Below are 26,399 nucleotides of genomic sequence, written 5' to 3'. Positions count from 1 at the left end.
GAAAAAGAAAACTCCAGTATAAAATTTACTACTGTAAGGCCACTGTTTTAAAGTTCTTTCATGTGCAGATACTACATAATTCAGATACTTTTATTTTTTACTACATAAGAAAAACTCTCAACATATAAACGTTTGGATATAACTCGGTTAAGTTCCCTATGAAACCATGCTCAGAGAAAAATTCAACAAATAATGAATGTCCTTTTGAGACTTTTTGCAAAAGAAACTGTAGTTGTACAATGTTTCAATTGAATACTGTAATTTAAAAGCAAGTATAAAACAGTTGCAGCATCCACTACAGAAAAATAAAGTTATTTTCTTCAAGAAAGTTACAGTATTAGTGCTTTAGAGATAATTCTAAGTCCTGACAGAGATGCTCTCAATATCGTCCTGTAGTGTGGCTTCCCTTTGCATCGATTGCCCATTAGACTTCAGTGGCCATGTTTGTGTGTTCCTATGGAAAGAAAACAAAAGAAATACAGAGTTCAAGAGAAGGATCAGTTGTAATACCTGAGCTCGAGTTTTGTTCACATTGCAATTTTCAGAATATTTAAATGTATATAGCACCACTTGTATCCAAGATCCCCACAAAGGTGTGTGGAACCGCAAACACACAAAGTAATGACAGTGCACATCCAAGTGGGACAAAGAAAATAGGTGGTAGTCAGCACACTGCTATTAGTAAGTTGACGAAAACGGCATTCTGCCACTGGGCAAGTTTCACGGGGGACATCCCCAGCAACAAAAATCAGGGCTCTTAAAACATTAGTCCCTCAGGTACAAAGTCTGATGTGACACACGCACAACTTGGAATGGTATTTTTATCTTCGTCATCGTATGGTATCTGATTCTGAAACTATATGGACTCTTCTAGCTTGGCCAATAACACTAAAGACAGCTTGGGGCAGGGGTGGGGGGTGGGAAGCTTTCTTGCTTTTGGATGGTCACTTACAACATAAAAGTATGTAAGGCTTCAATAAACACAGAAAAAGAAATTCACAAGAACAGTAAGACTATGATTGAAGGGTAATGAACATGGATTCTATACTGTGATGCTATGTAAAATATTAAATTACCAACCACAAACTGGACATAAGACCATGTAACTAATAAAAGAGCAAAAATGGTAGAATGATATGTTTTTCTGGGACATTAAAAATTATTAATACATACATGCTTACCTTTTACTAGGGTCTTACATTATTAAAACTGAAAGAAATTTAAAAGTTGATTTATTTTTTGGCATTTACATTAGTATGCAAATGTTTAATTCCAAACAAAAACAATACTAATAGAAAATTCTTATTCTTCTATTTTGGGTAATGAAACCTTCAAAATACATGCATATATATTTGTCAACATTATTCATTTAAATAGAGGTAGGCTTCATTGTATCCCATTTCTTCACTCATTATATAATATAAAAAAAATTTGTTGTCTATTAACAACTTTAAAAAAAAACTTCTAGCTACAATAAGTCTTAAAACTTTTCAACTGAAACACCTTGTTTATAAAAATGTACAATTATTCTGAATCATATTCACCTTTCACACAGCTTCTTCTACACCATTTCTTGGACTGATCATTCCACTTTTCCAATTTTTTAAAAACCTACTTAAGCAGACTGCTGACCCAGCTAAATGAGAACTATCCTCTTCTAGGTTTTCTTAACTTGACACTTGAGTCATTGCATATGTCCCTTTGTGGGTCTTCCTGCATCTCTTCTCCTGCCCAGAACCCTGCCTACTAACTGCTCACCAACTGATCGCCTTCAAGGATCCCCTTTTCCTTCTCAGTCTAGGAAGATGCCCTATTACTACCACATCACATCCTATTCAACCAAGCTTTTAAGGTCCTTTGTAACTTATATACCCCTATCTCCACCCAACTCGACATTCTACTGCCAAACATGGGTCTTTGGCTGTAGCCCCTTCTATGTCTTGCTCTACTCCATGACTGAGCCCATAACCTACCTGCTCTGTGAAGAGAATAGAAACCGAAGTAAGTGCTTAGCATACATTCCCTGACTATTCCTAACGCATTGCTCTTTTCCTCCTCTCTTTAGGCATTTACCCTCAGTGAAATTAAGCTCTTCAAAAATATGATTGTACAACAAATAGTTAATGTAGTATTCCTGACAGCTATCCTTTGAAAGGTCTGTTTACGAGTTTGGTCATTGGCTGGCATCTAGGAACTTAGATTTTGGGAGGGTTCCCACCACTGATCAGTGTCTAAACTGTGCAAACAATATAGTGCTGAACCCGATTTCCTTCCGAGAGTCTGGATTTTGAGGATGTGCCTGGCAGGTGCTGCCTATGTGATCAGCTCTCAATAAGTCTCCAACGAACACCGAGTCTCTAACAAACTTCCCTGGCTAGCAACACCTCGCATGTGTGTGCACAGCTCATTGTTATGGGAAGGAAGCACGTTCTGTGTGACTGTACTGGGAGCAGACTCTTGGAAACTTGCATCTGGTGTCCCCTGGATTTTGCCTGGGTACCAATTCCCCTGTCTGACTGGATTGTGAAGCCCTCCACAGTGACACATCATAGCCAAGAGTGTCACTATGTGATGAGTACTCTGAATCCTCCTAGGGAATCGCTGAACCTGGGGTGGCCTTGGGGACCCCTGGCACAATGGCTGTTGCTCAGTATCTTTTTACAGCTATGAATGGAAGTGTTTGTGTGCGTGCATGTATGTATGTGTTATGTGTGTTTAAGATTAAATTTGATTCATTAAACAAGTTTTTTCTAAAAATGGACTACTTGTAAGGCAATAGGGGAATATATGAAAACTAATGAGGTAGCCTCTATCCTCAAAGGGTTGGCCCTCTCTTTGGGGATAAAGGAAGGTAAACAACAACAGAGACCACCTAAAAGGACAGTTAGAAAGGGAAGGGGGCTTTGGTAAGGCTTCACAGTGGGTCTTCAAAAGAAATCAGGGTTTTAGTAAGAAAAGATTGGGAATCAGGAGGCTATTTCTAGTCAAGAGAACAGCAGGCACAAAGATACAAATACATGAAAACATATGTCATCCTCCAAAAAGCAGAGGATCAGTGGAGAAATGTAGTTAGAAAGGTAGCTTAAGGTTGGACCTGGCTAGCAAATCTGGTCTCTTTTTTTCATAGGCAACAAAGCCCTTGGACAGTATTTGCACAAGAGTGATACGATTCAGTCTGTGTTTTAGGACAATACCTGTGCTGGTAGTGAAGGAATGAAATAAGCAAATCAGAGGAAGCAAGGAAATAAGTTAGAGGCTCCAAAGAGTCCAAAAACAGACCAGGAATACACAGAATGGAGCATACAGTGAAGGTGGAGCTTTCAATCAGTGGGGGAAGGCCAAAATATTCAATACAGTGTTAGAAAACCTGACTCTCTAGCGGGGGTGGGGGGGGGCAGGGGGGGGCGGGCGGGGCAATGAGCCCTTGACCTCACACTGTATCATAAAACATAAATTCTAAATGGAATAAATATTTATATGTTTAAAATGTTATAACCATAAACCTGACCATTATGGTTATAAAAATAACCATAAGGAATTTTTATAAGCATAAGCATGGTACTTGCCAGATTCATCCACATTTACAAGTTCTGTCCTAGAAAAGCCACCACGACAGCTGACAAACACCAAATAAATGCCAGCAAAAGGTATGGCAGATGACTGCCCTCAGGAACCAGGCGCTCTTACAAGTCACCCAGAGAAAGTGCCACCCCTCAACAGGAACACTGGGAAAGCACAGAAATAAGGAAACTGAGGGAAGAAACACAAAGGGCCAACAGGTACACGAAAATATGGTCACATCGTTAATCAGAGACAGGCAAGTAAGAACTATTTTCTGCTATCAGACTGACAACAGATAAAGACTTAATAATGTGGAGTGTGGGCTAGGGTGTAGGAAAACAGGCCCCTTTGTGGACTTCTGGTGATAACAGAAATGAATACAAGGGGCATATGGCAAGATTCCAGAGTGTCAATGTTCCCAGGAGTGTTACTGAGAATAATGAAAATCTGTAAGCTATCCTGAAGTCATCAATAGAGGCTTGGTTAAGTAAGCCAGCAATCATCACACAGGGGTGTGCGTATCCTTAGGGGTACATACACATTTTCCAAGGAGTATGCGGGTACAGCTAGCTTGGAGGGAGTTCATTTCCACATCTTAATTCCCAATGCTTGCCTTCCAGAATTAACCTGCCTGTACAACTGATTAAGTCTGATTCCCCACCTCCCAATTTATACAAGATATACCTTCGCATCCTGAATCTTATTACTCTGCATTACTTGGGGAGCCCCCACATATGGGAAATTGGAAATACTGGTGATAGTGTGAAAAAAACAAACCCATCCTAGCAGCTAGTCATAAATACCATACTTCTGCAGGTGTAATGGTTTCCGAGTCTTTGCTTTAACAACACAATTTTTAGAAAAAAGAGAAAAATTAAGCTGTCAGTGAAAGAACATTCAAAATACTTTTTGATGATAGATCGCTAAGTGATTTTTCTGGCCTATAATTCAGAGTGAGTCCAAAGAATTCAGTGGTTTCGCTATAATAAAGGTCCTTTCGCTATAATAAAGGTCCTTTCATTTCCATCTACATAATCATATAAACAAGGACTTTCTCAGGACTTACATCTATAAAAAGAAAAAATACAATTAGAATGGATATTTGAACACTGTATTATTCTACCAGCAATAATTCATATTTATCTATGAATATGTGAACTAATTAAAAAAAGAAATATATTTCTAATAAAACTTCTTTGTCTAATCAATACTTTACAAAATATGGAATATATTTATGCTACTTTGATCAATAGTAATGTTAGCTCAATCCAGAGGAAATATTTAACACCTAATAGTCACAGCAATCTATTAACATTTATGTCAAGTTTGATTTGGTTATCAATAAAAAACTTTCAAAAAAAAGTCTATGGGGAAATGAAATGAAATCCAAATTCAAGGCAAAAAGAGGAATGATGTAAAATTTCTCACTGTTTAAATGGATGACATCAGTTATCAAATTCCTGTGGTGTGCAGGTTCCACTGAAGAGATTTAACAGAATGATGTAACCGTTCTATTTAAGACTCAGTATTTATAATATGCCTATTTATATCCTTTATAACAATTTAAACTTGAAATAGAAAATTAGATAACATGCGCAATGAGGTTAATAATTTTTCAAAATCTTAGGGTAGATAAGCAAAAAAGTTTGAAAAGCAGTGAAATGACACATCCACAGAGAGGAATAATATGCAGCCATTAAAAGGAATGAATCGAATTACTACATGAGTGAGTCACAGAAATAAGAAGACTTGGACTGGTTGGAGTCGCAAGGAGGACTAGGGGGATTAATAGGACAAGTTTCTGGTGTGGCTGGCTGGCTGCAGGAGCTATGGACCATGAGGAGAAACCAGTGGTCTGAGGAGGAGAGCACATTTTATTTTATTTTTAACAGCATTACTGCAATATAATCCACATATCATACAGTTCAACCATTTAAAGTATACAATTCAACAGTTTTTTAGTGTACTCAGAGTTGTGCAACCATCAGTCACCATAATCAATTTTAGAATGTTTCTCTCAACCTCCCCCCCAAAAACCCCAAGTTGTATTTTTAATAGTTACACACGCACACACACCATATGCCTTTACCCCTCCCCCAAACCCCTTGCAATCGCTAACCTACATTCTGTCTCAGTGGCTTGTTTTTTTCTGAAAATTTCCTGTAGATGGGATCATGCAATATGTGGTATTTTATGACTAGTTTCTGTCCCTTAGCACCAGGTTTTTAAGGGTCACCCATGCTGTGGCGTGTGTCGGTGCAAGTCTGATTTTGAACATGCTGAATTTGAGGTGCTTTCTGGACATCCATGGGAAGGTACTGGGAGGCCGCTGGAAATCTGGGGCCCTGGAGAGTGGCCAGGGCTGAAGACATCACCAGAGGCAATGGCTGAAACCTTGGGAAAGGTGAGGGCCAGCAAGGCGAGTATCAACAAGAAATAAACAGAGAGAATAAAGAATATAACACTAGGGAATGCTTACATGTTTCAAGGATACACGGAGGGAGAGAAATCACTAACACAGAGAAGTCAGAGGAGTAGGCAGTGAAACTGGAGGCTCCAGATCATAAACGTCTGAAGGCGGTAAGGCTCCTATGCAACACTGCCGCACCCCGGCACACTTCAGTCTGAGGGACACGGCAGGGCTGTAACAGATTTTTGTTGATTCATCTGATCTTGTCCCTATTCTAATCTTTGTAGTCTCTCACTTCCCAGGTTTTTTCCAACTCGAAAAGCCATAAATACTAGTCTCTCGCTTTCTTCCTGCAGTGTCCTGAAGCTCTCTCCTTTGTCCCCTTCCTATCCACAGACAGAGCTCTGGTTGGCGCCTATCTGATGGGCACCTGAGAACTGTTGGAGAATCTATGATGCTAGGGAACCCATGTCTTCCTGACCAAATGCACAACTGCTCAGTTTTTCAGAGGCGATGTTCCCTGAGGTGGCTTCACAAATTCTTACTAAGATCTTTGTCCTATTCTGGTACATAGTCTGACCCTCAAGAGCTTCGTGGCTGGTGTGGCTCAGTGGGCTGAGTGCCGGCCTGCCAAACCAAAAGGTCGTGGGTTCAATTCCCAGGCTGGGCACATGCCTGGGTTGTGACCCAGGTTCCTCAGTTGGGGGTGTGCAAGAGGCAACCAATCAATGTATCTCTCGCACACTGATGTTTCTCTCCCTTTCTCCCTCCTTTCCTCTATCTCTAAAAAATAAACAAATAAAATCTTCTAAAAACAAGAGTTTCTGCAAACTTTCTGTGATGAGATATTTAAGAGGGGCACTTGTGAATGACAGTGGATAAAAGATCAGCCATATTCCAGGTGGTAACAAACATTCTTCCCACCCCTTCATCTAAGCCCAGAATCCAAAAGAAAGGAAATACAATAAAAGGGAAGCTAGGTGCCAGAATGGGACAGATATGATGAGTGCATGATAAATGAGGAGAAAGAACTTCAGTTCTGTACCTTTCTAATACTGCTTGGGAATCTTACTACTTTGTAGGCAGTTGGGGAACCAAGGCGGTTTTAGAGAAGCCAGAATCGTTCTGGTAAGTGGGACAGAGGTTGTATTAGAAGCACATCTCCCCCACCCGTCCCTGAGACTGGTGCTGGAGACAGAAGCACATGTCTGATGCATAGTAACCAGAGAAATTGAGCATCACAAGGCTTTCAAGCCATGAATGATCAGCCCAGGTATTTCAGTGTAGTGTAGGAGTGAGAAGTCCAGACAAGATCCATCTAAACCTTCCCAGTGGACTTTGAGGCACATGGGAAGAAGTTCCAGGGTACCTAGATTAATTAATTGATCACGCATCCTTAATTAATCTAGGTGGTGGTCTAACAACAATGAAAAGAATGAAGTCCCTGTTAGGGCAAAAAGCCAAAGCAGTGAACACATGGTGCTCAGACTAAGGTTTCTCTCTGAGACAGAAGCTTCCAAGTTTCCTCTGTTGCTGAACGTAGGATGAAAAGTGATGTAAATGGTACTTCACACCCAGGAACCCCATTTGAGGAAAAGTGTCCCTAATCTAAGGGAAAGGGGAAGCAGGCAACATTAGAAGAAGCCAGACTCCAGGCCTCCACCCCTTTTCCTTAGGGCATGAAGGCCGAGGCCTGAGGTAAAAATGGAGTAATAGGTCTGAGTCACCAGTTCGTACACAAGGAGTGGGGTTTCAGAGTGGCACAACACTACTGGACAGCTCTAAAGCCAAGCCGGCCTGAAGTAACTTAGTTCACACCTTGGCAGAAACAGAGCAGCTGCAATGCCTCATTACTTTTCCTAAAGGTTAGGAAAGTGCGGAGTCCCACTGTGAAGTAAGGTGCTAATAACAGTAGGAAACGGACTTCAAGCCGTAGTCACAGGGTTGTGCCTTGTTCAAACACGATCTCTAACAACCTGGCTCAGGCTTGCTTGCAGGCCCTGACAGTAGCCAGACTGGAAAAACCCATGTCAAAAAGTAGCTACAATACAAAGATATATGAAGTACTATACAGAAGGGTATGCCTAAGAAAAACAATTGTAGAGAGCGATTTTTAAAAATCTAGTGCAGTGGAACCACCTCTAAACCACTCAGATGGCAGTGAAAGGCAACAGGAGGGCAGGGCCATGACCTGCACCGAACCCTAACTATAACTAGTCGCCACAGTTTAGATGACACAAAAAGCCTGACCCATAGTAGGCTGTGGCCCCTTCTAGGACACAATTCTCACGTCCTTAGATGAAGGCTTGCTGTGTCGTTTCTATTTGCTGTTAGGTGAGGCTGGAGGCCAGTGTGGTCTGGAAGAAGTTGAGTGGTCGGTAGGAACTGGGCAAGGGGAGGCAAAGAAGAGTGACAGGAATGAGCAAGTTCAACGAGCACACAGAGAGCACGGGCTGAGGCAGACAGTCAAGTGAGCACTCAGGAGTCCTGAATCACCGAAAGAATAGAGGTAAAAATGGAGTTCAATGGAGCTAACGCTCAAAGTTCCAGGAAGAACAGACAGCAGAAAAACACACAACCTTAAAATTAAGGAAAAGGCTTGTCCTAGCCTTCCTCCTCAAGTGGAAATCAATGATGAGTTTCTCTGAGACCATTCAGGCTGCCGCCTGTGATTGGTGACAAATGCCTAGAAGATCTGCTGTAAAGAAATTTGCCACAAAAACTTCTGGCCAAGATGGAGGCATAGGTGGACGCACTGTGCCTCCTTGCACAACCAAGATAGTGACAACAACAATTTAGAAACAGAGTAACAACCAGAACTGATAGAAAATTGATCTGAATGGAAGTCGGACAACCAAGAAGTTGAAACAGACCCGTTCAGCCAGACCGGTAGGAGGGGCGGAGTCGGGCAGCTGGGCGTGGGTCGCAGAGAGCGTTGGGACCGGGTGCAGAAGGCATCCGGGGCATGCAAGACCGCAGCAGGTGGACCCTGAGTACACAAGCGGCAGCTGGCAGACCCTGGCCGAGGGGTGGCGACCAGCAGACCCAGTGGGGCTGCGATTGTGAAGCAAGGCACTGCATGCAACCCAGGATCCCAGCGCTGGGAAATAGAGCCGAGGGACACTGATTGAAAACACCTGTGGGGGTTGAGGCGCTCGGAGAGATGGCCAGCCTCACAGGAGAGGTCCTTGGAAAGTCCCACGGCGTGTACAAGTCCACCCACATGGGAAATGGCACCAGAGGGGCCTAGTTTGCTCAGGGGAAGCAGCAGAAGGGACTGAGGTCTCACGTAGAACGGAGCAAGCACCATTGTTCCCTCTCAACCCCGCCCCCACATACAACATCATAATCCAGCGACTGGGTTGCCCAGCCCTGGTGAACACCTAAGGCTCCGCCCCTCATCCGTGTAACAAGTGCGATCAGACCGAAAAAGAAAGAGAGAGAGAGAGAGAGAAAGAGAGAGGGAGGGGGAGGGGGAGAGGGAGAGAGAGAGAGAGGGAGAGAGAGGGAGAGAGAGGGAGACAGAGGGAGAGAGAGGGAGAGAGAGGGAGAGAGAGGGAGAGAGAGGGAGAGAGAGGGAGAGGGAGGGAGATGGCTTAAACAGAAGACCAAATGAAAGCCCAGAACTGATTATTTTAAGCGACCGAGAGATAGGCAACCTATCAGATGCACAGTTCAAAACACTGGTGATCAGGAAGCTCACAGAATTGGTTGATTTTGGTCGCAAATTAGATGAAAAAAATGAAGGCTACACTAAGTAAAATGAAGGAAAATGCACAGGGAACCAATAGCGATGGGAAGAAAACTGAGACTCAAATCAATGGAGTGGACCACAAAGAAGAAAGAAATAACCAAACAGACAAGAATGAAGAAACAAGAATTCAAAAAAATGAGAGACTTAGGAACCTCCGGGGCATCCAACATCCGAATTATAGGGGTACCAGAAGGAGAAGAAGAAGAGCAACAAATTGAAAACTTATTTGAACAAATAACGAAGGAGAACTTCCCCAATCTGGCAAAGGAAATGGACTTCCAGGAAGTCCAGGAAGCTCAGAGAGTCCCAAAGAAGTTGGACCCAAGAAGGAACACACCATGGCACATCATAATTACATTAGCCAAGGTAAAAATGAAGGAGAGAATCCTAGAAGCAGCAAGAGATAAAAAGACAGTTAACTACAAAGGAGTTCCCATCAGACTGCCAGCTGATTTCTCAAAAGACACCTTACAGGCAAGAAGGGGCTGGAAAGTATTCCAAGTCATGAAAGGCAAGGACGTACATCTCAGATTGCTCTATCCAGCAAAGCTTTCATTTAGAATGGAAGGGCAGACAAAGTGCTTCTCAGATAAGGTCAAGTTAAAGGAGTTCATCATCACCAAGTCCTTATTTTATGAAATGTAAAAGGGGCTTATATAAGAAAAAGAAGATAGAAAACATGTATAGTAAAAGGAAAGCAAACTCACAATTATTAACCACACCTATAACAAAACCAAAAGAAACTAAGCAAACAACTAGAACAGGAACAGAACCACAGAAATGGAGATCACATGGAGGGTTAGCAACAGGGGAGTGGGAGGAGGAGGAGAGAGGGGGAAAAGGTATGGAGAGTAAGTAGCATAGATGGTAGGTAGAAAATAGACAGGGGGAGGGCAAGAATAGTATGGGAAATGTAGAAGCTAAAGAACTTATGACACATGGACATGAACTAAAGGGGGGGAATGTGGGTGGGAGAGGGTGTGCAGGGTGGAGGGGAGTGAAGGGGGAAATGGGACAACTGTAATAGCATAATCAATAAAATAAATTAAAAAAAAAAGAAATTTGCCTCAAAAGACAGGAAGAGCAGCAGCACCTCAACCCAACAGTATGGAGGTGTGTAAGAGGGAAAAACGACAACAATCACACCCACATTTTTAAAGGAGAGATGGCTTTCATAACACCTAGGGTGACATACACAGTGAAATTAGAAACCTCTTCTAAGGTACTCAGTTAAAATGGGGGTGAGAGAGGTTCAGGAGATACTACATTTAATTAAAAAACTTAAAAAAGAAATCAGTTGTCGACTTCATTCTCCTGATTCATGTTCTGAAAAATAAGTTTTACTAAAATCACTAAGCAACCTCAGTGTAAAGGCTTTATAGGCATGAACGGTTAAGGAAACATTTATGGTTAGGAAATTTATAAAACCACAGTTGGACTATTTGGTAGCAACACTAAATATATATACATTTCTCAGAAGGAAATATTAGCCCAAAATTATTAACAAAAGTGAGTCAAAAACTGACAAAGATACCTCACTTAACTGATGTAATGCTATTATTCTCATCTAAAATATAATATGTAGAATGTAATTTTGTATCATATTTATGCTGCATTTTTAAATACCAACATGATAAATTTAAATAAAATCTATCTACAACTAAGAGTACTAAATTTAACTTATCAAGTAAAAAATTTTTTTTAACATTAAGAATTAGCATGAAGTGGTGATGGTTGCACAGCATTCTGAATATAATTAATACTATTGAATTGTATCCTTAAAAATGGAAAATTTTATGTTACACAGTTTATCACAATAAAACATTTATGAATGGGGAGAAAAGAACAGTTAGTGTATTTTGCATTTATGCTCCCTTTTTATATATTCAGTTCAGTGTTTTTTGGTACTTAGATAACTCACATTTTTATAAGGCTAAAATACATCAGTTAAAACTCTTTACCTGAATTTCCATTTCAAAATTGATCATACAACAGAAAGTCTAAAGTAAAAAGTTTAAACAGCTGGCATAGTTCAAGTACTTGAGATATAACGCTAAAACCATTTTAAGATTAAACAGTCTCACAACTCTATCACCACCAGCCCTGGAAGTTTTTCTGCAGCTATCATACAATAAAAGTATTTTTGAAATCTAGGTTGTTTCTCAAGTCAAATTAAATAAAAAGCCCAATTTATCCATTAAACAGAGATAATTCAGGAGTTTAAAAGTCACTCAACATTTTAAAATAATCACAAATTCAACTAACCTTTTTCTTCAGTAATCTTTGTCTGAATTTATTAGTGATAAATCCCTTTGACCCAGCGAACCGTAAACGCTGATATTTGGCCTGAATGTACAAGCTCTTCTGCACAAGGTCTGATTTATGATGGGGCTGGGGTCTGCCACCTCTAAAGTTGCTCTGTAAAGGAGACAATAATGAAATGTTAACACTACAGCTTCCAAATCTACTAGCGTAAGAAATGGGCAAATGCCTGGTATTTAGAGGTGCCCTTGATTTCCAGGCTCTACAAATATTGAAAGGGAAGAGGTTAATAATACTAATAAAGTACATTTTCATCAAATTAGCTTCCTAGCTTATTTTATGTAATTATTTTTTATGTAATAAGTTTTAAATTTACATAAACCCATTTTAAAAACTAAGTTAAACAATTTTGAAATTCTTGAAATTTATCATGCTAAGAAATTTATCATACAACTTCCAAAACCTCAAATGAGCTAAAATTATCATTCTTATTCACAGTGAAATGTATCCAATCACAAATGGTGGGGAAGACATTATGTGTCAACATCTACTTAAGAATTAAAAACTCCCTTAACTTTATTCTTGTCAGTACCTTCATGTGAATCTTTCTTTAACATAAAAATTTCATTACAGCAAATATTTTCAAGAGTCATACTTAAAAAGCCTGCATACTGCAGGCATACTTCCTTGCCTGCATACTGCAGAGTATTACAACAGATGTAAAAGGACAATGAATACTTGTATTTCCCATGTGGGAAATGTACAAGTGGTGTATTATAACGGAGTAATTATAAAGTCTAAGTACATTCCTCTTTCTGCAGTTATTTAACAAAGGGTATGTCATACACAATGAAGCACATAGTTTGTAAAAAGTATTTATTCCACCTCTATTTTCCAATCGTTTTCTTAATGCTACAAAAAATTCAGGTAAAACAGAATTATAACGAGACTGTGATTTTGTTAAAATTATCTGCATGAACTAAATACATCAGAGCTAATTCTCAGATTTACAATGACCACTTTTACATACCTAATAAGATGATTACTAATTCTGGCTTTGAATTATTCCAATTAATATAAAAGTTAAATTCTAATGAAATAACTCCTTTTCTTAGGAAGGATTATTTTCTGTTCCTATTTTACTATGAAGAATAGTGGGCTTCTAAATAATCATACTACATTATACAGCTTAAGTGAATGGTCAAGAAAATTATTGCATATACTTTGGAAAACATTTATAATTAATGTAGAACTTTCCATGAAGGAGAAAGGATAGTAGGAAATAGATTTTATACAACATTTGCAGAAAAATACTACCATCAACTCTATCTGACTCATGAGCAGAACAACATGTAGGAAGCACTTTAATCTCCAAGTCCAGTGACACAGTCTCTAAGTCATGCACACATCACATTTTCCGTTAATGATTTTATGCTTCAAGAGATTAAGAGATCGTATAAAATATGTTGATATATTATATGGCCATAGCTATTTTTGAAAACCTAATGTCACACATATTTTAGGTACATAAACCACTGACTAAAAATATTACCTACAACATCTATTAATTGTGTTGCTCCTGGTGGAAAAAATATTTTGACATCTAAAATTTTGACTCTCAAGAAGCCAGGTATTAACAGATCGCTCAGCTGCCTTCCTCCTCTATGGTTCAGGAATAGTGTATATTACCTTTCTGCTCACACTAAGTTCCTACTAATGAGCCAACTCCCACTGGCCTAATTGCTCCTTTCACACAAGAAAAAACTTAGATCCTTTTCTTTTTTTGGAGGGGGAGGGGAAAAAGACCCTGTGGAATGAATAATATGAATAAAGTACCTATCATAAGCAGGAAAATTAGTCCAATGGATTTAAAAAGCACCTCATCTTCTGAGAGCAAGGAAAGAAAAATACAATACTTTGCACTACAATTCTTATCCCATACATTTGGGAGATGAGGTTATTTGGATACTCAAACATGTTGGTTGACTAAAACTATCCCTTACATCAGACACAGCTGTACAAATAGAATGCAATGGAACTGCCTTAACAAAGCTGCTGGACCAGAATCTTTCTCTGGTGATTGATCCAGAAGGCCTCTGAAGGCTGCACATCTATGGGCAGGGATTTTCAATCTGTGAATCCTGGAGAAGGCTCTACAGTTATGCACTTACATCTTAGAGGTGGAGGGATGGACTTAGAAGGATTGTTTGGGGCCTTGCCTGTCTCCTGACCTGAAACCACTCTATCTGTATCTGTTTTATGTATTAGTATTTCCATGTAATATTTGTAAAAGGGTTCCACTGTTTAAAAAATAATTGAAAAATCAAGTCCTGAGGAAAGGGGTCATCATTAAATTGGTTCAAGTTGACTATAAATGCCCAGAAATGATAGTTTATAGCTATTATTTGAAATGTTACAAAACAGCTTTTAATTCACTACTACTTAGAACATTATGTTCAAAGGATAAGCCAAAAGCTAGAATTAAATGGAAAGTAACATTCAATAATTTAAAAGACCTTCTAAAGTCTCACGATGGTTTCTCTCAACTCGAAATAGTTTGTGAGTGATGTCTTTTCTCTGCATAGTATAATTATGCATGAAAAAATATTAGCATGGGTTAATGAACTTTAAAGTTCACTTTTAGAACTTCATTTGACCACTAAAAAACACCCATTTGACATGTACAGGATTAAGAACACAAAGACGTAGTTTAGCAATAGGAACATGCACACACATCTCCCTTCACATAACCCAAGCTGGTCTGTGAGGGACTAGTTTAATTGGTGAATGTGAGAAGTGTTAAAAAAAAATACTCCAGCATAACACAATGGGTCATTTTTGAGAATGAACTAAAAATGTGGCATTTATTCAGGTATCCAGAAGAGAAACAAACCCATTTTATCAGAAGCTGCTGAAGAGTTCCCACTGTGTAAGGAAAAGACAAATTCTCAACACTGCAGGAGGCAGGTCTTACTGACTCAGATAAACGATGGGCAGAGAGATAGATGCTCCTGCCATGACTAGGGAACAATCAGAAGTCAGGGGTAAAGATGGTAACTACAAAGAACCCGAATGCTTTGATGGGAACAGAAAAAATGGGGGCCCATTCTGAAAGATGGCTTCTTTTTTCCAAAATAATAGTCTTCTAACCTTCTCTTTATTCCACTTGGAGTTTATACTTCTCACAAATCTTCTTTCATACCTTTTTACCTCTCTCCTCAGTTAAAAAAAAAAGTCACATAAAACTCTTTTCATAGTCATCATCTTGAATTTATACTAAGTCTATAAATTTGAGTAACTGCGTGAAGGTACATGTAATGAGATGAGACTTTGGGGGACCTTGGGAGGGAGAAGGTGTATTTTGCATGCGAAGGGATGGTTGCGAATCACTGCAGACCAGTGGGACCAGGTCCCCCACCATCCCCACCTGCCGGTGCCCAGGACCCTATGTCATCATCTTCCTTTGAGCGTGGGCTACACCTAGTGACTTGCTTCTTACAAACAGAGTATGGGAGAAGTGACGGAATGTCACTTCTGAGATTTGGTTACAAATACACCCTGGCTTCTATCTTTCTATCTGGTACTTGTTGCTGTTATGGAAGCCAGCTGCCATCTGTCAACCGGCCCCTGAAAATGCAAATCTTTAAAAACAAAAAAGTAGATTAGTGGTTAGTGGGCATGAAGGCTCTTATTGGGGTCACGAACATGTTCCAAAACTGGATTATGGTAATAGTTATACATCTTGGTAAATTTACAAAAAAAAATCATTAAAGTATACCCCTGAAACAGGTGAGTTTCATGGTATGTAAATTATACCTTAATAAAATTGTTCTTATGTAAAAAAAAGCTAGTAGTATAATAGATGCAATAAAATCCTGCTAAATCAGAGGTAGACATTTCTTCTGTCACAATAACTATATGCCTCAACAGAATGTTAATGTTGAACAAAAGAATTACAATCCATACTTACTGAATAGTTACAAACATTATGAAAAATACTGGTGATCCCTGTACATGTAGAAATATGTGAGAATAAAATGTATAAAAATGAAAAAATTTGGACCTGCAATCTTACCATGTAAGTTCCCTGAATAAATTTTGTAGAATTTGACTTTTTAACCCACTGAGGGTTTTGAGGTCTACCAGCAGGAGTCAAAAAAGGGAAAGGCTGATCATTCCTAATAAAATGAGAGAGAAAGAGAGAGAGAAAAAAAATGAGAATCTTTTATTAGTTTACACTTACCCAACAAATAAACAAGAGAAATCAAATTACCCCCCTCAGAGACAATTAAAGCAGTACAACAGTAAAAATAACCTCAATGACCCATCACTACTAGAATTAAATCAAATCAAAGTTACCAGGGTTAAAATCTTCATTTTTCAACAAACATTACTGAGCTAAGTTGGAAGCTAACCAACTTAGCTCCACAGTGGACCAACACGTCACCGCCCCGGCCCTGCTTCAGTCCCTCCCACAGGCCCCTCACTGACTTGGAGATGAAATCCACTCTTCATCATGACCCTCCAAGGCCCTTCTTGCTCAGCTCCTTGTTGCCTTGCCCGGCTGCTTCATTCCAGTCTCCCCAGCATGCACACTGAGCTTCAGGAACATTTAGCTGTGTGTGGCCCCTGGCGCACACCACAGCCTCTCCTGCTCCTACACGCTGGCATATGCACTTCCTGCTGGTGCAATTTCCTTCTAACTCAGAGCAACTTCAAGAGGTAGCTCCATGTGTACCTGTTCCAGGAAGGCTTTCCCAGATCCCTGCGAGGTGCCCTGGGTACCCGCCCCCACCGCCTGACTAAGTGCACATGTAGCGTTCGAGGTCTCCACACGCACCACTTGTGCTTGTAATACTGGGGCACCTGTATGATTCACCCAGCAAGCTGTGACTCCTTCAGAGGAGGCTCTGTGGATGGCTTGTTTTGTGGCCCCAGCTCTGACCCCAGTACGTGATATGAAACAGCCAGCCATTCAGGGTTTTTTGAAGTGTTAAAAAAATACCCTAGGTTTTACCAAAATGTTCATGACAATGATAGTAAGTCAAAAGAGTAGGGTGCAAAACCATATCATAAGGATAATTTCAGTTCTTTAAAATATTCACATATATGTCCATAAAAATAGTTAAAAATAGGAAATGTACTATATAATAACAGTGGTCATCTCTGACTGGTTAAATTAAGAATGCCTCATATTTTTTGTTTTTAAACTTTGTTAAATTTTTTTTTCAGATATTGACTATTAGCACGCATGGCTACTTCTATAAACAAAAGAATGGACTTTAAAAGATTTTCTTTGCAAAGCATATATCTAATAAAATAGTATCCAGAATTATAAAGAACTCTTACACCTCGATCATAAAAAGACAATAATCCAACTTAAAAATGGACAGAGGATTTCAATAGATACTTTCCAAAGGAGACACACAAACACCACGTGAAACGATGCTCAACACCATTAGTCACTGGAGAAACACAAACCAAATGTCAATGAAAATACTACAGTGTGCCCACTAGGATGGCAATAATCAAACAGATGACAACACCAATGTTCGCAGCAGCCAAAGGGTGGAAAGCCAAATGCTCATCAACAGAAGACTGTATAAACAAAAGGGGAATGTCCACACAATGGAATAGTACTCAGCTTTTAAAGGAATGAAGTTTTAAAAAAGAATAGAATTCTGACATATGACACAACATGGATAAAAACATTATACTCAGTGCAGTAGACCACACACAAAAGGATGATTATGGTAAGGTTCTACATATGTATGAGGTAACTCCAACAGGCAAATTCATAGAGACGGAAAGAAAAGAGGTTATCAGGGACTGTCAGCAGAAGATGGGGTGTTACAGTTTAGGTGGTACAGAGTTTCTGTTTAAGAAGATGAAAAACTTGTGTAAGTGGACAGTGGTGATGGTTGCAAAACATTATGAACGTACTTAATGTCAATTAATTGTACATGTAAAAATATTAAAATGGTAAAACTTCTGATATTCCTATTTTGCCACACTAATGTTTTTTCACTCTTTGAGATTTGATTTTTGACCAGGCAAATGAGTGTCCGAATTAAAGAATGTATTTCCCAGCTTCGCTGCAGCCAGACATGGCCATGAGACTAAATCTTGACTAGTGTTGCTAAGGCATCGTGTGTAAATTCTAGGAAGTCTTTAAAGAAAAGGCTACAATGGGCACGTGATGGCTAGGGCACAAATGCTCATCTTGGACCATGAGGCAAATGCCATGCACAAGGGAGATCTAAGGAGCCTGGTTCCCTGATGGGTCTACCCTACCATGCTCTGACTTCCTGCCTCTAATTTTTTTTTACATGAGAAAGAAATAATTTTTCCTGGAGCTCTTACAGTTCATATTCCACCCAGCAAGCAGACCAATCCTTTTAAAATTTGATGAGATTATGTTTCTTCTCAGGTTAGGACCCAAAATGTTTTCTAACCTCACTCAGAGTAAATTACAAAGTTTTCATGCTGTTCAAAGCACTTCATGATTTGATCTCATCTAACTCTCTCCTTTTTCGCTGTGTTACAACCCCACTGGCCCTTTTCTATTCCTTAAACAAGAGCAAGCGAGACCCTGCTTCAAGGTCTTTGCATTTACTATTCCCTGTCGTGAAATACTATCCCCTCCAAACAACTCTACGGCTAACTCTCTCATGTAATTCACATCCCTGTTCAATTTTTGGAAAAACCGTAAGTGCATTCTGTAACTATTGTAAATAAAATCACACCACACTACCCTGACCAGTGTGGCTCAGATGATTGGGTGTCATTCTGTAAAGTGAAAGGCCGCTGGTTTGATTCCCAGTCAGGGCTCATGCCTGGGTGGAGGGTTTGGTCCTCGGTTGGAGCGCATATGAGAGGCGACTAATCCATGTTTCTCACATTGATGTTTCTCTCCTTCTCTTTCTCCCTCCCTTCCTCTCTCTCTAAAAATAAATAAAATCTTTCTTTTAAAATCACACCACACTTACCAGTCTATTAAGGTCATTCTAGTTCAGTATAGATTATAGATTATTATAATAGCAAAAATAAAAACTGATGTTATGTTTTCCATAACCCACCGAGTTAAAAAAGAAAATCTTGGGAGTTTCGTGTTCTTTTAAAGTCTACTTTAATGTCAGTCTACTGACATGATTTTGAAGCTGCTTTTTCACATACACACACCATGCCTATATACCACAATATATCAATAGCACTGCAGGGAACTTCATAATGCTTATTGCAAAAGGGAGAAATAGTGCGCCAGAAGAAGACATGGAGACATCAGGGTAAGAGGTTGGTCCGAACTGGGAGAAAATTGAGAACAGAGTCTGGAGACTAGATAGAATGTCCTAGTGTTAGGTTTGCTTGAGAAAGACTACCTAAGGTACCAGGGAATAAATAGTGATCCAGCTCTAAATGCATTAAAATTCCAGTACCCTCTGTCCTATCTACTCTTTTGGAAAGACGACTTCATCCATTCAACAGCTATGAACTGAGCTCAAGGCAGTGGGGATACAATCAGGAACAAACCCAGACACAGAGCCTGTATACAACTTTTCGAGGGGACAGAAATCACACAGGTGGGAAATCGCTGTATCCTGTGATTCATGATTTCACCATATTCATTTCTTCTGAATTTCTATGAAAATCTACACAATGACTTAACCAAAAAGGCTTATGCAAAAATATTAATGAGGTCAATTTTGATAACCGGGTTTCTAAGATAAAAGAATAGAATAAAATGATTTTCTTATTTTAACAAGGAAATTAAATTAGAATAAAGTGAGAGATTAAAGGTTCTATATAGTCCTTTTTTTAAAAGATGAACAATAATAAATGCTGGTGAAGCTGTGAAGAAACTGGAACCCCCTACCACCATACATGGCGAACACACACACACACACATACACACACACACACTGTATGTGTGAAAACGAACAATGCTATAGCCATTGTGGAAAACAGCCTGGCAGCTCACCACAAAGTTAAACATAGCTATCATATGACCCAGCAATTCCAATCCTAAGTGCATCCAGAAAAGAAACGAAAACGTATGTCCACAAAAAACTTGCACACAAATGTTCACAGCACTGGTATTCACAATAGCCCAACAGTGGAAACAACTTAAATATTCGACAACTGGTGAATGGATAAACAGAATGTGGTATATCCATACAATGGAATAGGATCCAGCCATAAAAGGAATACTCATGCTACACGGAGGAATGCTAAAAACATTACATTACAAGAAAGAAGTCAGTCACAAAATTCCACATATTATATAACCACGACTATATGAAATGTCAAGAATACTCAAATCCAGACAGACAGAAAGTAAAAAGTAGATTAGTGGCTGCCAGTGGCAGGGTGGAGAGAGTTACAGGGAGTAACAACTAATGGGTACAGGGTTTCTTTTGGGGGTGAAGGAGATGTTTTGGAATTAGTGATCACAGTTGTACAACTGTGACTATACTAAAAACTACTGAATTGTTCACTTTCAAAAGGTTAGTTTTATGGTAAGTAAAACCTCAATTTAACAAAATCTTCATGGTTCCACTATACCACACCTGCTCCTCAGCACAAATAAAACAGTCCGACAGACCCAGCAAAAGACACCTCGCAGGAAGACATCTCGGCATGCTGCAACACCATCCTCAAAGCTAACACTAATAGGTAACACTGACCAGCTGCTCTGTACCTTACACGCATCACTTCCCTTAATCTTCACCACTGTGAGGTAAGTATAATTTTTATCTCTTCTCTTCAGCTGAGGAAACAGAGATTAAGTATATTGTCCAATGGCAGTCACATAGCTAGGTGTCTACACAGCCAGCCAGGCATTGAATTCAGGTGTAACTCCAGTGCTCGAGCTCTTAATCACCTCAGAGGGTGAAGATACACTCTGAAGCATTACACAGTCTTCATAATATGTTCATTATCTTAAATCTGTTTTGAAAAATCCTCTTTCTTGGTACACTGAGTCTCTGCAGCTTACTCATTCAAAGACAAGCATGAGAGAGCCTGTGTCGTGAAATAGTAGCCGTGCCATGTCATATTAAGAAACTGGAGACTTCCACCCGTCAAGGAACAAGATTTTAACCATTTGACTTTCAACTGTTTTATACGTCTCAACACAGTTTTGCTATTTTTAATTTGTCCCAAACTTATTGTCAGAATCAGGTCCAGTTTTAAAAGCAAGCTCTGTGTATTTTGACTAGGATCTTGTGAGCCACAGACTTGACTTAAAAGTCTAGTCAAATATCAGTAATTTGACATTGAGGACTATGGAAAGGGAATTAGCATTGGCCCTTCCTATTCACACACTCCCACTTTCTGGGAGATGCAAACAGCATAAGGACTGTTGGAGAAAACTGGAAATTTTGTCCCATTCAAATATACCTCACAGTCATTTGGGGACCCACAGTTGCCTTGGGTTTCACATACTTTTCAGAACTAAAGATAAAATGTAGCCAAAGAGAGACTGCGCAAAGCCCCTAAAGAACAAGAATCTACTGATGATCCATATGCCATGCGTGGCATTAAGTGCTTTGCACGTGCCAGTTTACTATTCTAACCTCTCCGTCACAAATTGGTTATTCTCATCTTGAGAGAGGAAAAGACCCCAGAAACTAAGCAAGTCTGCCCAAGAGCTTGTCAACTGGCAGAGACAGGATTCAAACTCGGGCTTCCTCTGCACTTTCTAATACGCCTGCCTCTGTTTTATGGTTGGACATTCACGAATAGTTCTGAAAGAGAATTGCACTGACTTCAACAAATTTTGTAATATTTGAAGAATACCGAAATTGAAAGGGCAGAGTCTGTCAGAGTTTGAATCGGCTTGAGCCAAAGAATCCATAAACTTGCTGGTCTTGGCTCTTGCTAATATTAAAAACGCTGTTACACTCCTTTCTAGAATTATCAAGACCTCAAATACTCACCTACTCCCCACAATTTTTGTTGTTTAAATCAAACAGCATATGATGATCACTGAATAACTGAAACATTTTAAAAGACTTTACTTAAACATATAATAGATTTGAAGGATTAAGTCCCTATGCTAGAAGGAAAATTGTCACACAAAAAAATGGAAAAATACGCTGATACCAAAAGCTCCCTGATAACAGGATGTTTTTCATCTACTGATTACCTCTCTGTAGCACTATCTATGTGAAAAATGTGCTCATCTTCATTCTGTAATCGTTCTTTTCTCCTTCTTTCAATGTCATGTCGTAGATCATTTGGATCTATTACTTTGACCAGAGTCTGAGGAATTTTGACAGAAGACAAACCATTCACATTACTGTTAGTTGCACAAAGACCATATCTAATAAGAACCTTAAGTAAAAGTCCTAAATACAAGGATGAGTACAAGTTATTTTGTACTCATCCTGCTAATTGTAGTGTAAACTAATAAAAATATTTTGAGATACAATTGACAATACAGAGTTAGACAAGTTTATCACATTGAATCAGGAATCCTGTTTCTGGGACTCCAGCTCAAAGAAAAGGTTATCTACTCAAATATCTTCAAAGTGTTATATTTAAAATAACAGCAACAACAAAACAACAAAAGCAACTTACATATATTGTAAAAAAATTAAAGGGGATGCGAAGAATGATTATGTGATAAATTTAAGTCAAAGCAATAATGTACAAGCATTTAAACTATGCTAATATAGACTTTGTGGGAAGTACACATGGAAAAACACATTGGAAAAAGTTAATTAAAATTTAAAGAGCATCAATCATAAAAGGACATGGGGAATTCAGAGACTTATATAAAAGTAAAAGTTATTATGGTTTAAGTAAAAAGAAAAAAGCATCTAAAACTTTCTGGGCTAGGGTAGCAACTATGTTAAAATGCCAGATGCAGGACTGCAAGAAAAGATGATCAAACTATATTTTGTGTTAAGCGGTTGGATTAGAGGCTTTTTTTAACCTTTAATTTTTAAAAACCCTCAAATTTTCTTTAAGTTGATTACAATATCAATACTTTGATGAGTAGAAATTTCCTGAAAATATAATTTATTCAATAAACTATCCTATCTTCCTAAGTTCTATAAAATTGTAACCATTTACAAGTAAAAAAAATTATTTATATGTTCTATAAGAAATGCGTTAAAATCTCTCCTTTATAAAAACTCTTCACTCAATGAATACATTAGCTGATTTTTTAGAACTTAATAAACTTTTTTAAAAAACAGAAGCCAGTGTTCTTCCCCCCTGGCTAGGTAAGATGGTTTATTTAATTAGCCAAGGAATAGGTAGGGGTTAGGGGGAGGTACTGGGCAGGAACCACCACACACAACACGTGACAATAAAAATTTCAGTATTAGTTTCATTATATTGCTAGTTCATATTCCATAGACTCTGAAGGGCAATATCAAATAAAAGTAAGTTCCTTTGTATTTATTTATTCCACATACGATTTAAAAATGCATTCCATACAACTGCTTTGGAAAAAGTAGGTATCAAATATACTTTCTGAAAGTTTTACAGTGTGAAGTTTTGGAATAAATATTAAATGCTATAATTTTGTGTCAATTTTACAAAGCTGTTGCCCTTAGAGACTGTTGCTCTTAGGGAATATTTTTTTGTCTTTTGTCAGCTTTCTCTCTGCAACGTGGCCAATAACCAGAATCCCTTGGAGAGCTTTGTAAATTTCAGATTCCTGGGTTTCAATCTTTCCTCATCTACTTTTAACTCCCTTTTTTTATTCCCAATCACCAGTTCCCTTTCCCATTAGTACACCAATAATAACATAATCTGTCATCAAAACTTACTATTCACTTACCTGTTCCGATTCACATACCATAGCGTGTTTATTTGGAAGCTCAGCCAAAGGCATATTTACTCTCCTAAAATAATAAAGGCATATTACAATTACATAATTATGTTATACACTGATAGCTTAATTCCATTACTACAGAATGGAATTTGAAGTAGAGCTGGTATGTCTTGGTGGAAATAAGAGAAACTTGCCACCAGGTGGTTTTTCATCTATATGACAGTTTTCCAAGACATACACATCCTCTGAACAACATCACAGTGACACCTTGGTAGTTCTCAAATCACTAGTCCATGTAATCTTAAACTTTGCTCCGGTGATCTCCTGCATTCTAACATTGATTCAACTCAGCTCACAAGGCAGGGTATGCCACCTGCTCAGACAGGTGCCAGTAGCAGAAGACATGTGTTTCCACCTGGCTGTTCTCAGAACAGCCATTTCTGACCATGCGAGGCAACCCATGAGTTCCGTGGCTTGACAACTATCTTTCATTCTTCCAGTGATAACTTCAGTAGACAATTACTATAGACACAGCAGAACCAAAGTTAGGTAGGAAAATATTTTCAAAGTCCCACAAATTTAGACAATACTCATTGATGACTTCAATATAACCTATTCCATCACAGTGCACCGGCCTGGTACCTGCTGGGGTTTGTCCTGTTTTTAAGCAGGAAGTCCAGTCTTAGAATCTACAGGAAGCCCAGGAGGCAGCACCTTCCCACACCTCCCCTGAGGCTTATTCCCAGGAAATAACTGAGTATACAATAATCATTACCTTGGATTTCCTGAATCTGGAGTCCATTTATTTTCATTTCCATCTATAGCTTGTTGATCTTTTAATTTTGAGAAACGCTCATGTAGAGTGATGGGAGGTGATGGAAAATAATTAACTGGAAAAAAGAAAGTTTTACATCAGTGTAAAACTGATTCCACTTAAAAGATTACATGTAAGTATAGAAAGAAGAGATTATTAAAAAACATCCAACCTCTCTTTCTCTTGAAGATAAGTGGGACCTAAACTAACTCCACAGATTAATTCAGTGTTCCCATGCTTTTTCAAACCTGTGTAATAGTGAAACACCTGATTTATGAAACCAAGAATTCCGTTCCTACTTGACAGTCCAGCATACTTGTTGGGGGAAACACAGCAGCTTTCTCAAAGTGAGAACGGTTCTTCTCCAAGACAAGACCTTACTATATCTGGGAAGAAAAGATGGTCCAGAGCTCTACTTCACCTAGAGTAAAAAATAACCCCCCAAACAACCCCAAAACATCAAAATCATTCTGAACAAATGTTAAAAGTCATGTTTACGTATCACAGAAGGCCTCTTAATGCCATTTAACATTAAATCAAGTTCATGAAGACATTTTTGAAATCAAGCTATGCTATGGGCTTTTAACAGGATAGAGAGAAAGATAGTAACTCTTGACTCATTAGAATGCTACTTAAGCAATCTTTTCCCCTAACTTACTGCTATTGTCCTGAGACATTTTCCTGGACTTTTCTTGCAATACTAGTTCCCTTTCTACCGAGAATCACACGTCCTTTGGGTAAAAGGGGCTGAACTGAAATGGCGAATTGTTTCAGACAAACCACATGCTTTAAAGTAAATTTATGCCTTAGTGTGAGGAAGGCAGAGAAAATAATTCACTTTCAAAGTATTTTAAGAAGGTAAAGAAAGATTAATGCGATCATCTAGCAAAAACCATAAAATAAAAATTTTGGAATTCTTGAAGTTGCTTAGTTTGTAATACTCACAATTGCTTTATTTACACAGCATCATTGAGGAAAGTTGTTCTACATGACTGAAATTTGCAATTAATGGACATTGGCCATCAGTAAAAACAAAACAAAACAACTCAATGCAAATTTTCCAAGTATTTATTATACAACTTCCTAGTGTCATAAGGTATGCCAAGTCAAACTGGAATCTTATTGATTGCTTAGCATCACCCTTCTGGCTTAAATTCCCATAATTCTCCCAAGGGCATGAAGAATATCACCAGAGGACCTAGACTTTGAGATGTCTTGAGTTTCATATCTGGTTTTTGTTGCTTCCTTCTTCCTGTTCTGTTATCAGTTATTGATTCTTGCCACGCTCAGTACACTTGTCTTTTGTAGCAGTCAATCTCTCCTTTATATAACTTCTGATTTCCAATCTACTGTGAGTTGAAGCACCAGGTTATTGGAACTACATATAAAGAACAACTGGGTCTAGGAACCATGGTTCCCTTGAGCATCTAGTACTCTGAAAATAATAATTAAAACACCCAACTAGGCTTGAATTAGTATCTTCTACTCTCTTCAACAGATTTTCTAATTAATGATCTACTTTATAATGAAATATTAATTACTATTACAATTCACAGATATTTTCCTGTATCTCGTGAAAAGTCAGTACATTGTTTTTGTCTTATCCCTGATATATGTGCAAAATATACTAACCTTTAACTTGATGGATGACAGTTATGATTTCCTGAGCCAATTCTTCTTTACTTTTGTTTTCAGTATTCTCAGTTGAGCCAAGATGTTCAAGCACTGGTTCCGAGTCCTCACTTTTCTTGCTAACAGCAGACAAATCAGCTGACATCTCACTCTCTGTCTTGATAGAAGCGACCCTAGA

The 26,399-nt window shown here is 38.7% G+C and overlaps 1 protein-coding gene across 1 annotated transcript in view; it reads right to left on the bottom strand.

Annotated features, from left to right (window-relative positions):
- Window positions 1-175: 175 nt before the first annotated feature.
- The window catches only part of BCLAF3 (BCLAF1 and THRAP3 family member 3), a 51,770-nt gene continuing 25,546 nt past the window's right edge, over window positions 176-26,399 (bottom strand). Inside the window, exons 5-11 of the mRNA XM_045856105.1 lie at window positions 26,222-26,394; window positions 24,551-24,665; window positions 23,800-23,845; window positions 22,135-22,250; window positions 16,063-16,165; window positions 11,991-12,143; window positions 176-454 (exon numbers count right to left, since the gene is read on the bottom strand). Coding sequence (XP_045712061.1) covers window positions 425-454; window positions 11,991-12,143; window positions 16,063-16,165; window positions 22,135-22,250; window positions 23,800-23,845; window positions 24,551-24,665; window positions 26,222-26,394 — 736 coding nt within the window. The 3' untranslated portion in view covers window positions 176-424. The remainder of the gene's footprint in view (window positions 455-11,990; window positions 12,144-16,062; window positions 16,166-22,134; window positions 22,251-23,799; window positions 23,846-24,550; window positions 24,666-26,221; window positions 26,395-26,399) is intronic.

Source organism: Phyllostomus hastatus, unplaced genomic scaffold (assembly GCF_019186645.2).
Source record: "Phyllostomus hastatus isolate PE091 unplaced genomic scaffold, TTU_PhHast_1.1 phas_scaffold_12, whole genome shotgun sequence".
NCBI classification, from domain to species: Eukaryota; Metazoa; Chordata; class Mammalia; order Chiroptera; family Phyllostomidae; genus Phyllostomus; species Phyllostomus hastatus.
The sequence above is the reverse complement of the archived record's forward strand: the minus strand, read 5'-3'. Positions and strand labels throughout refer to the sequence as shown.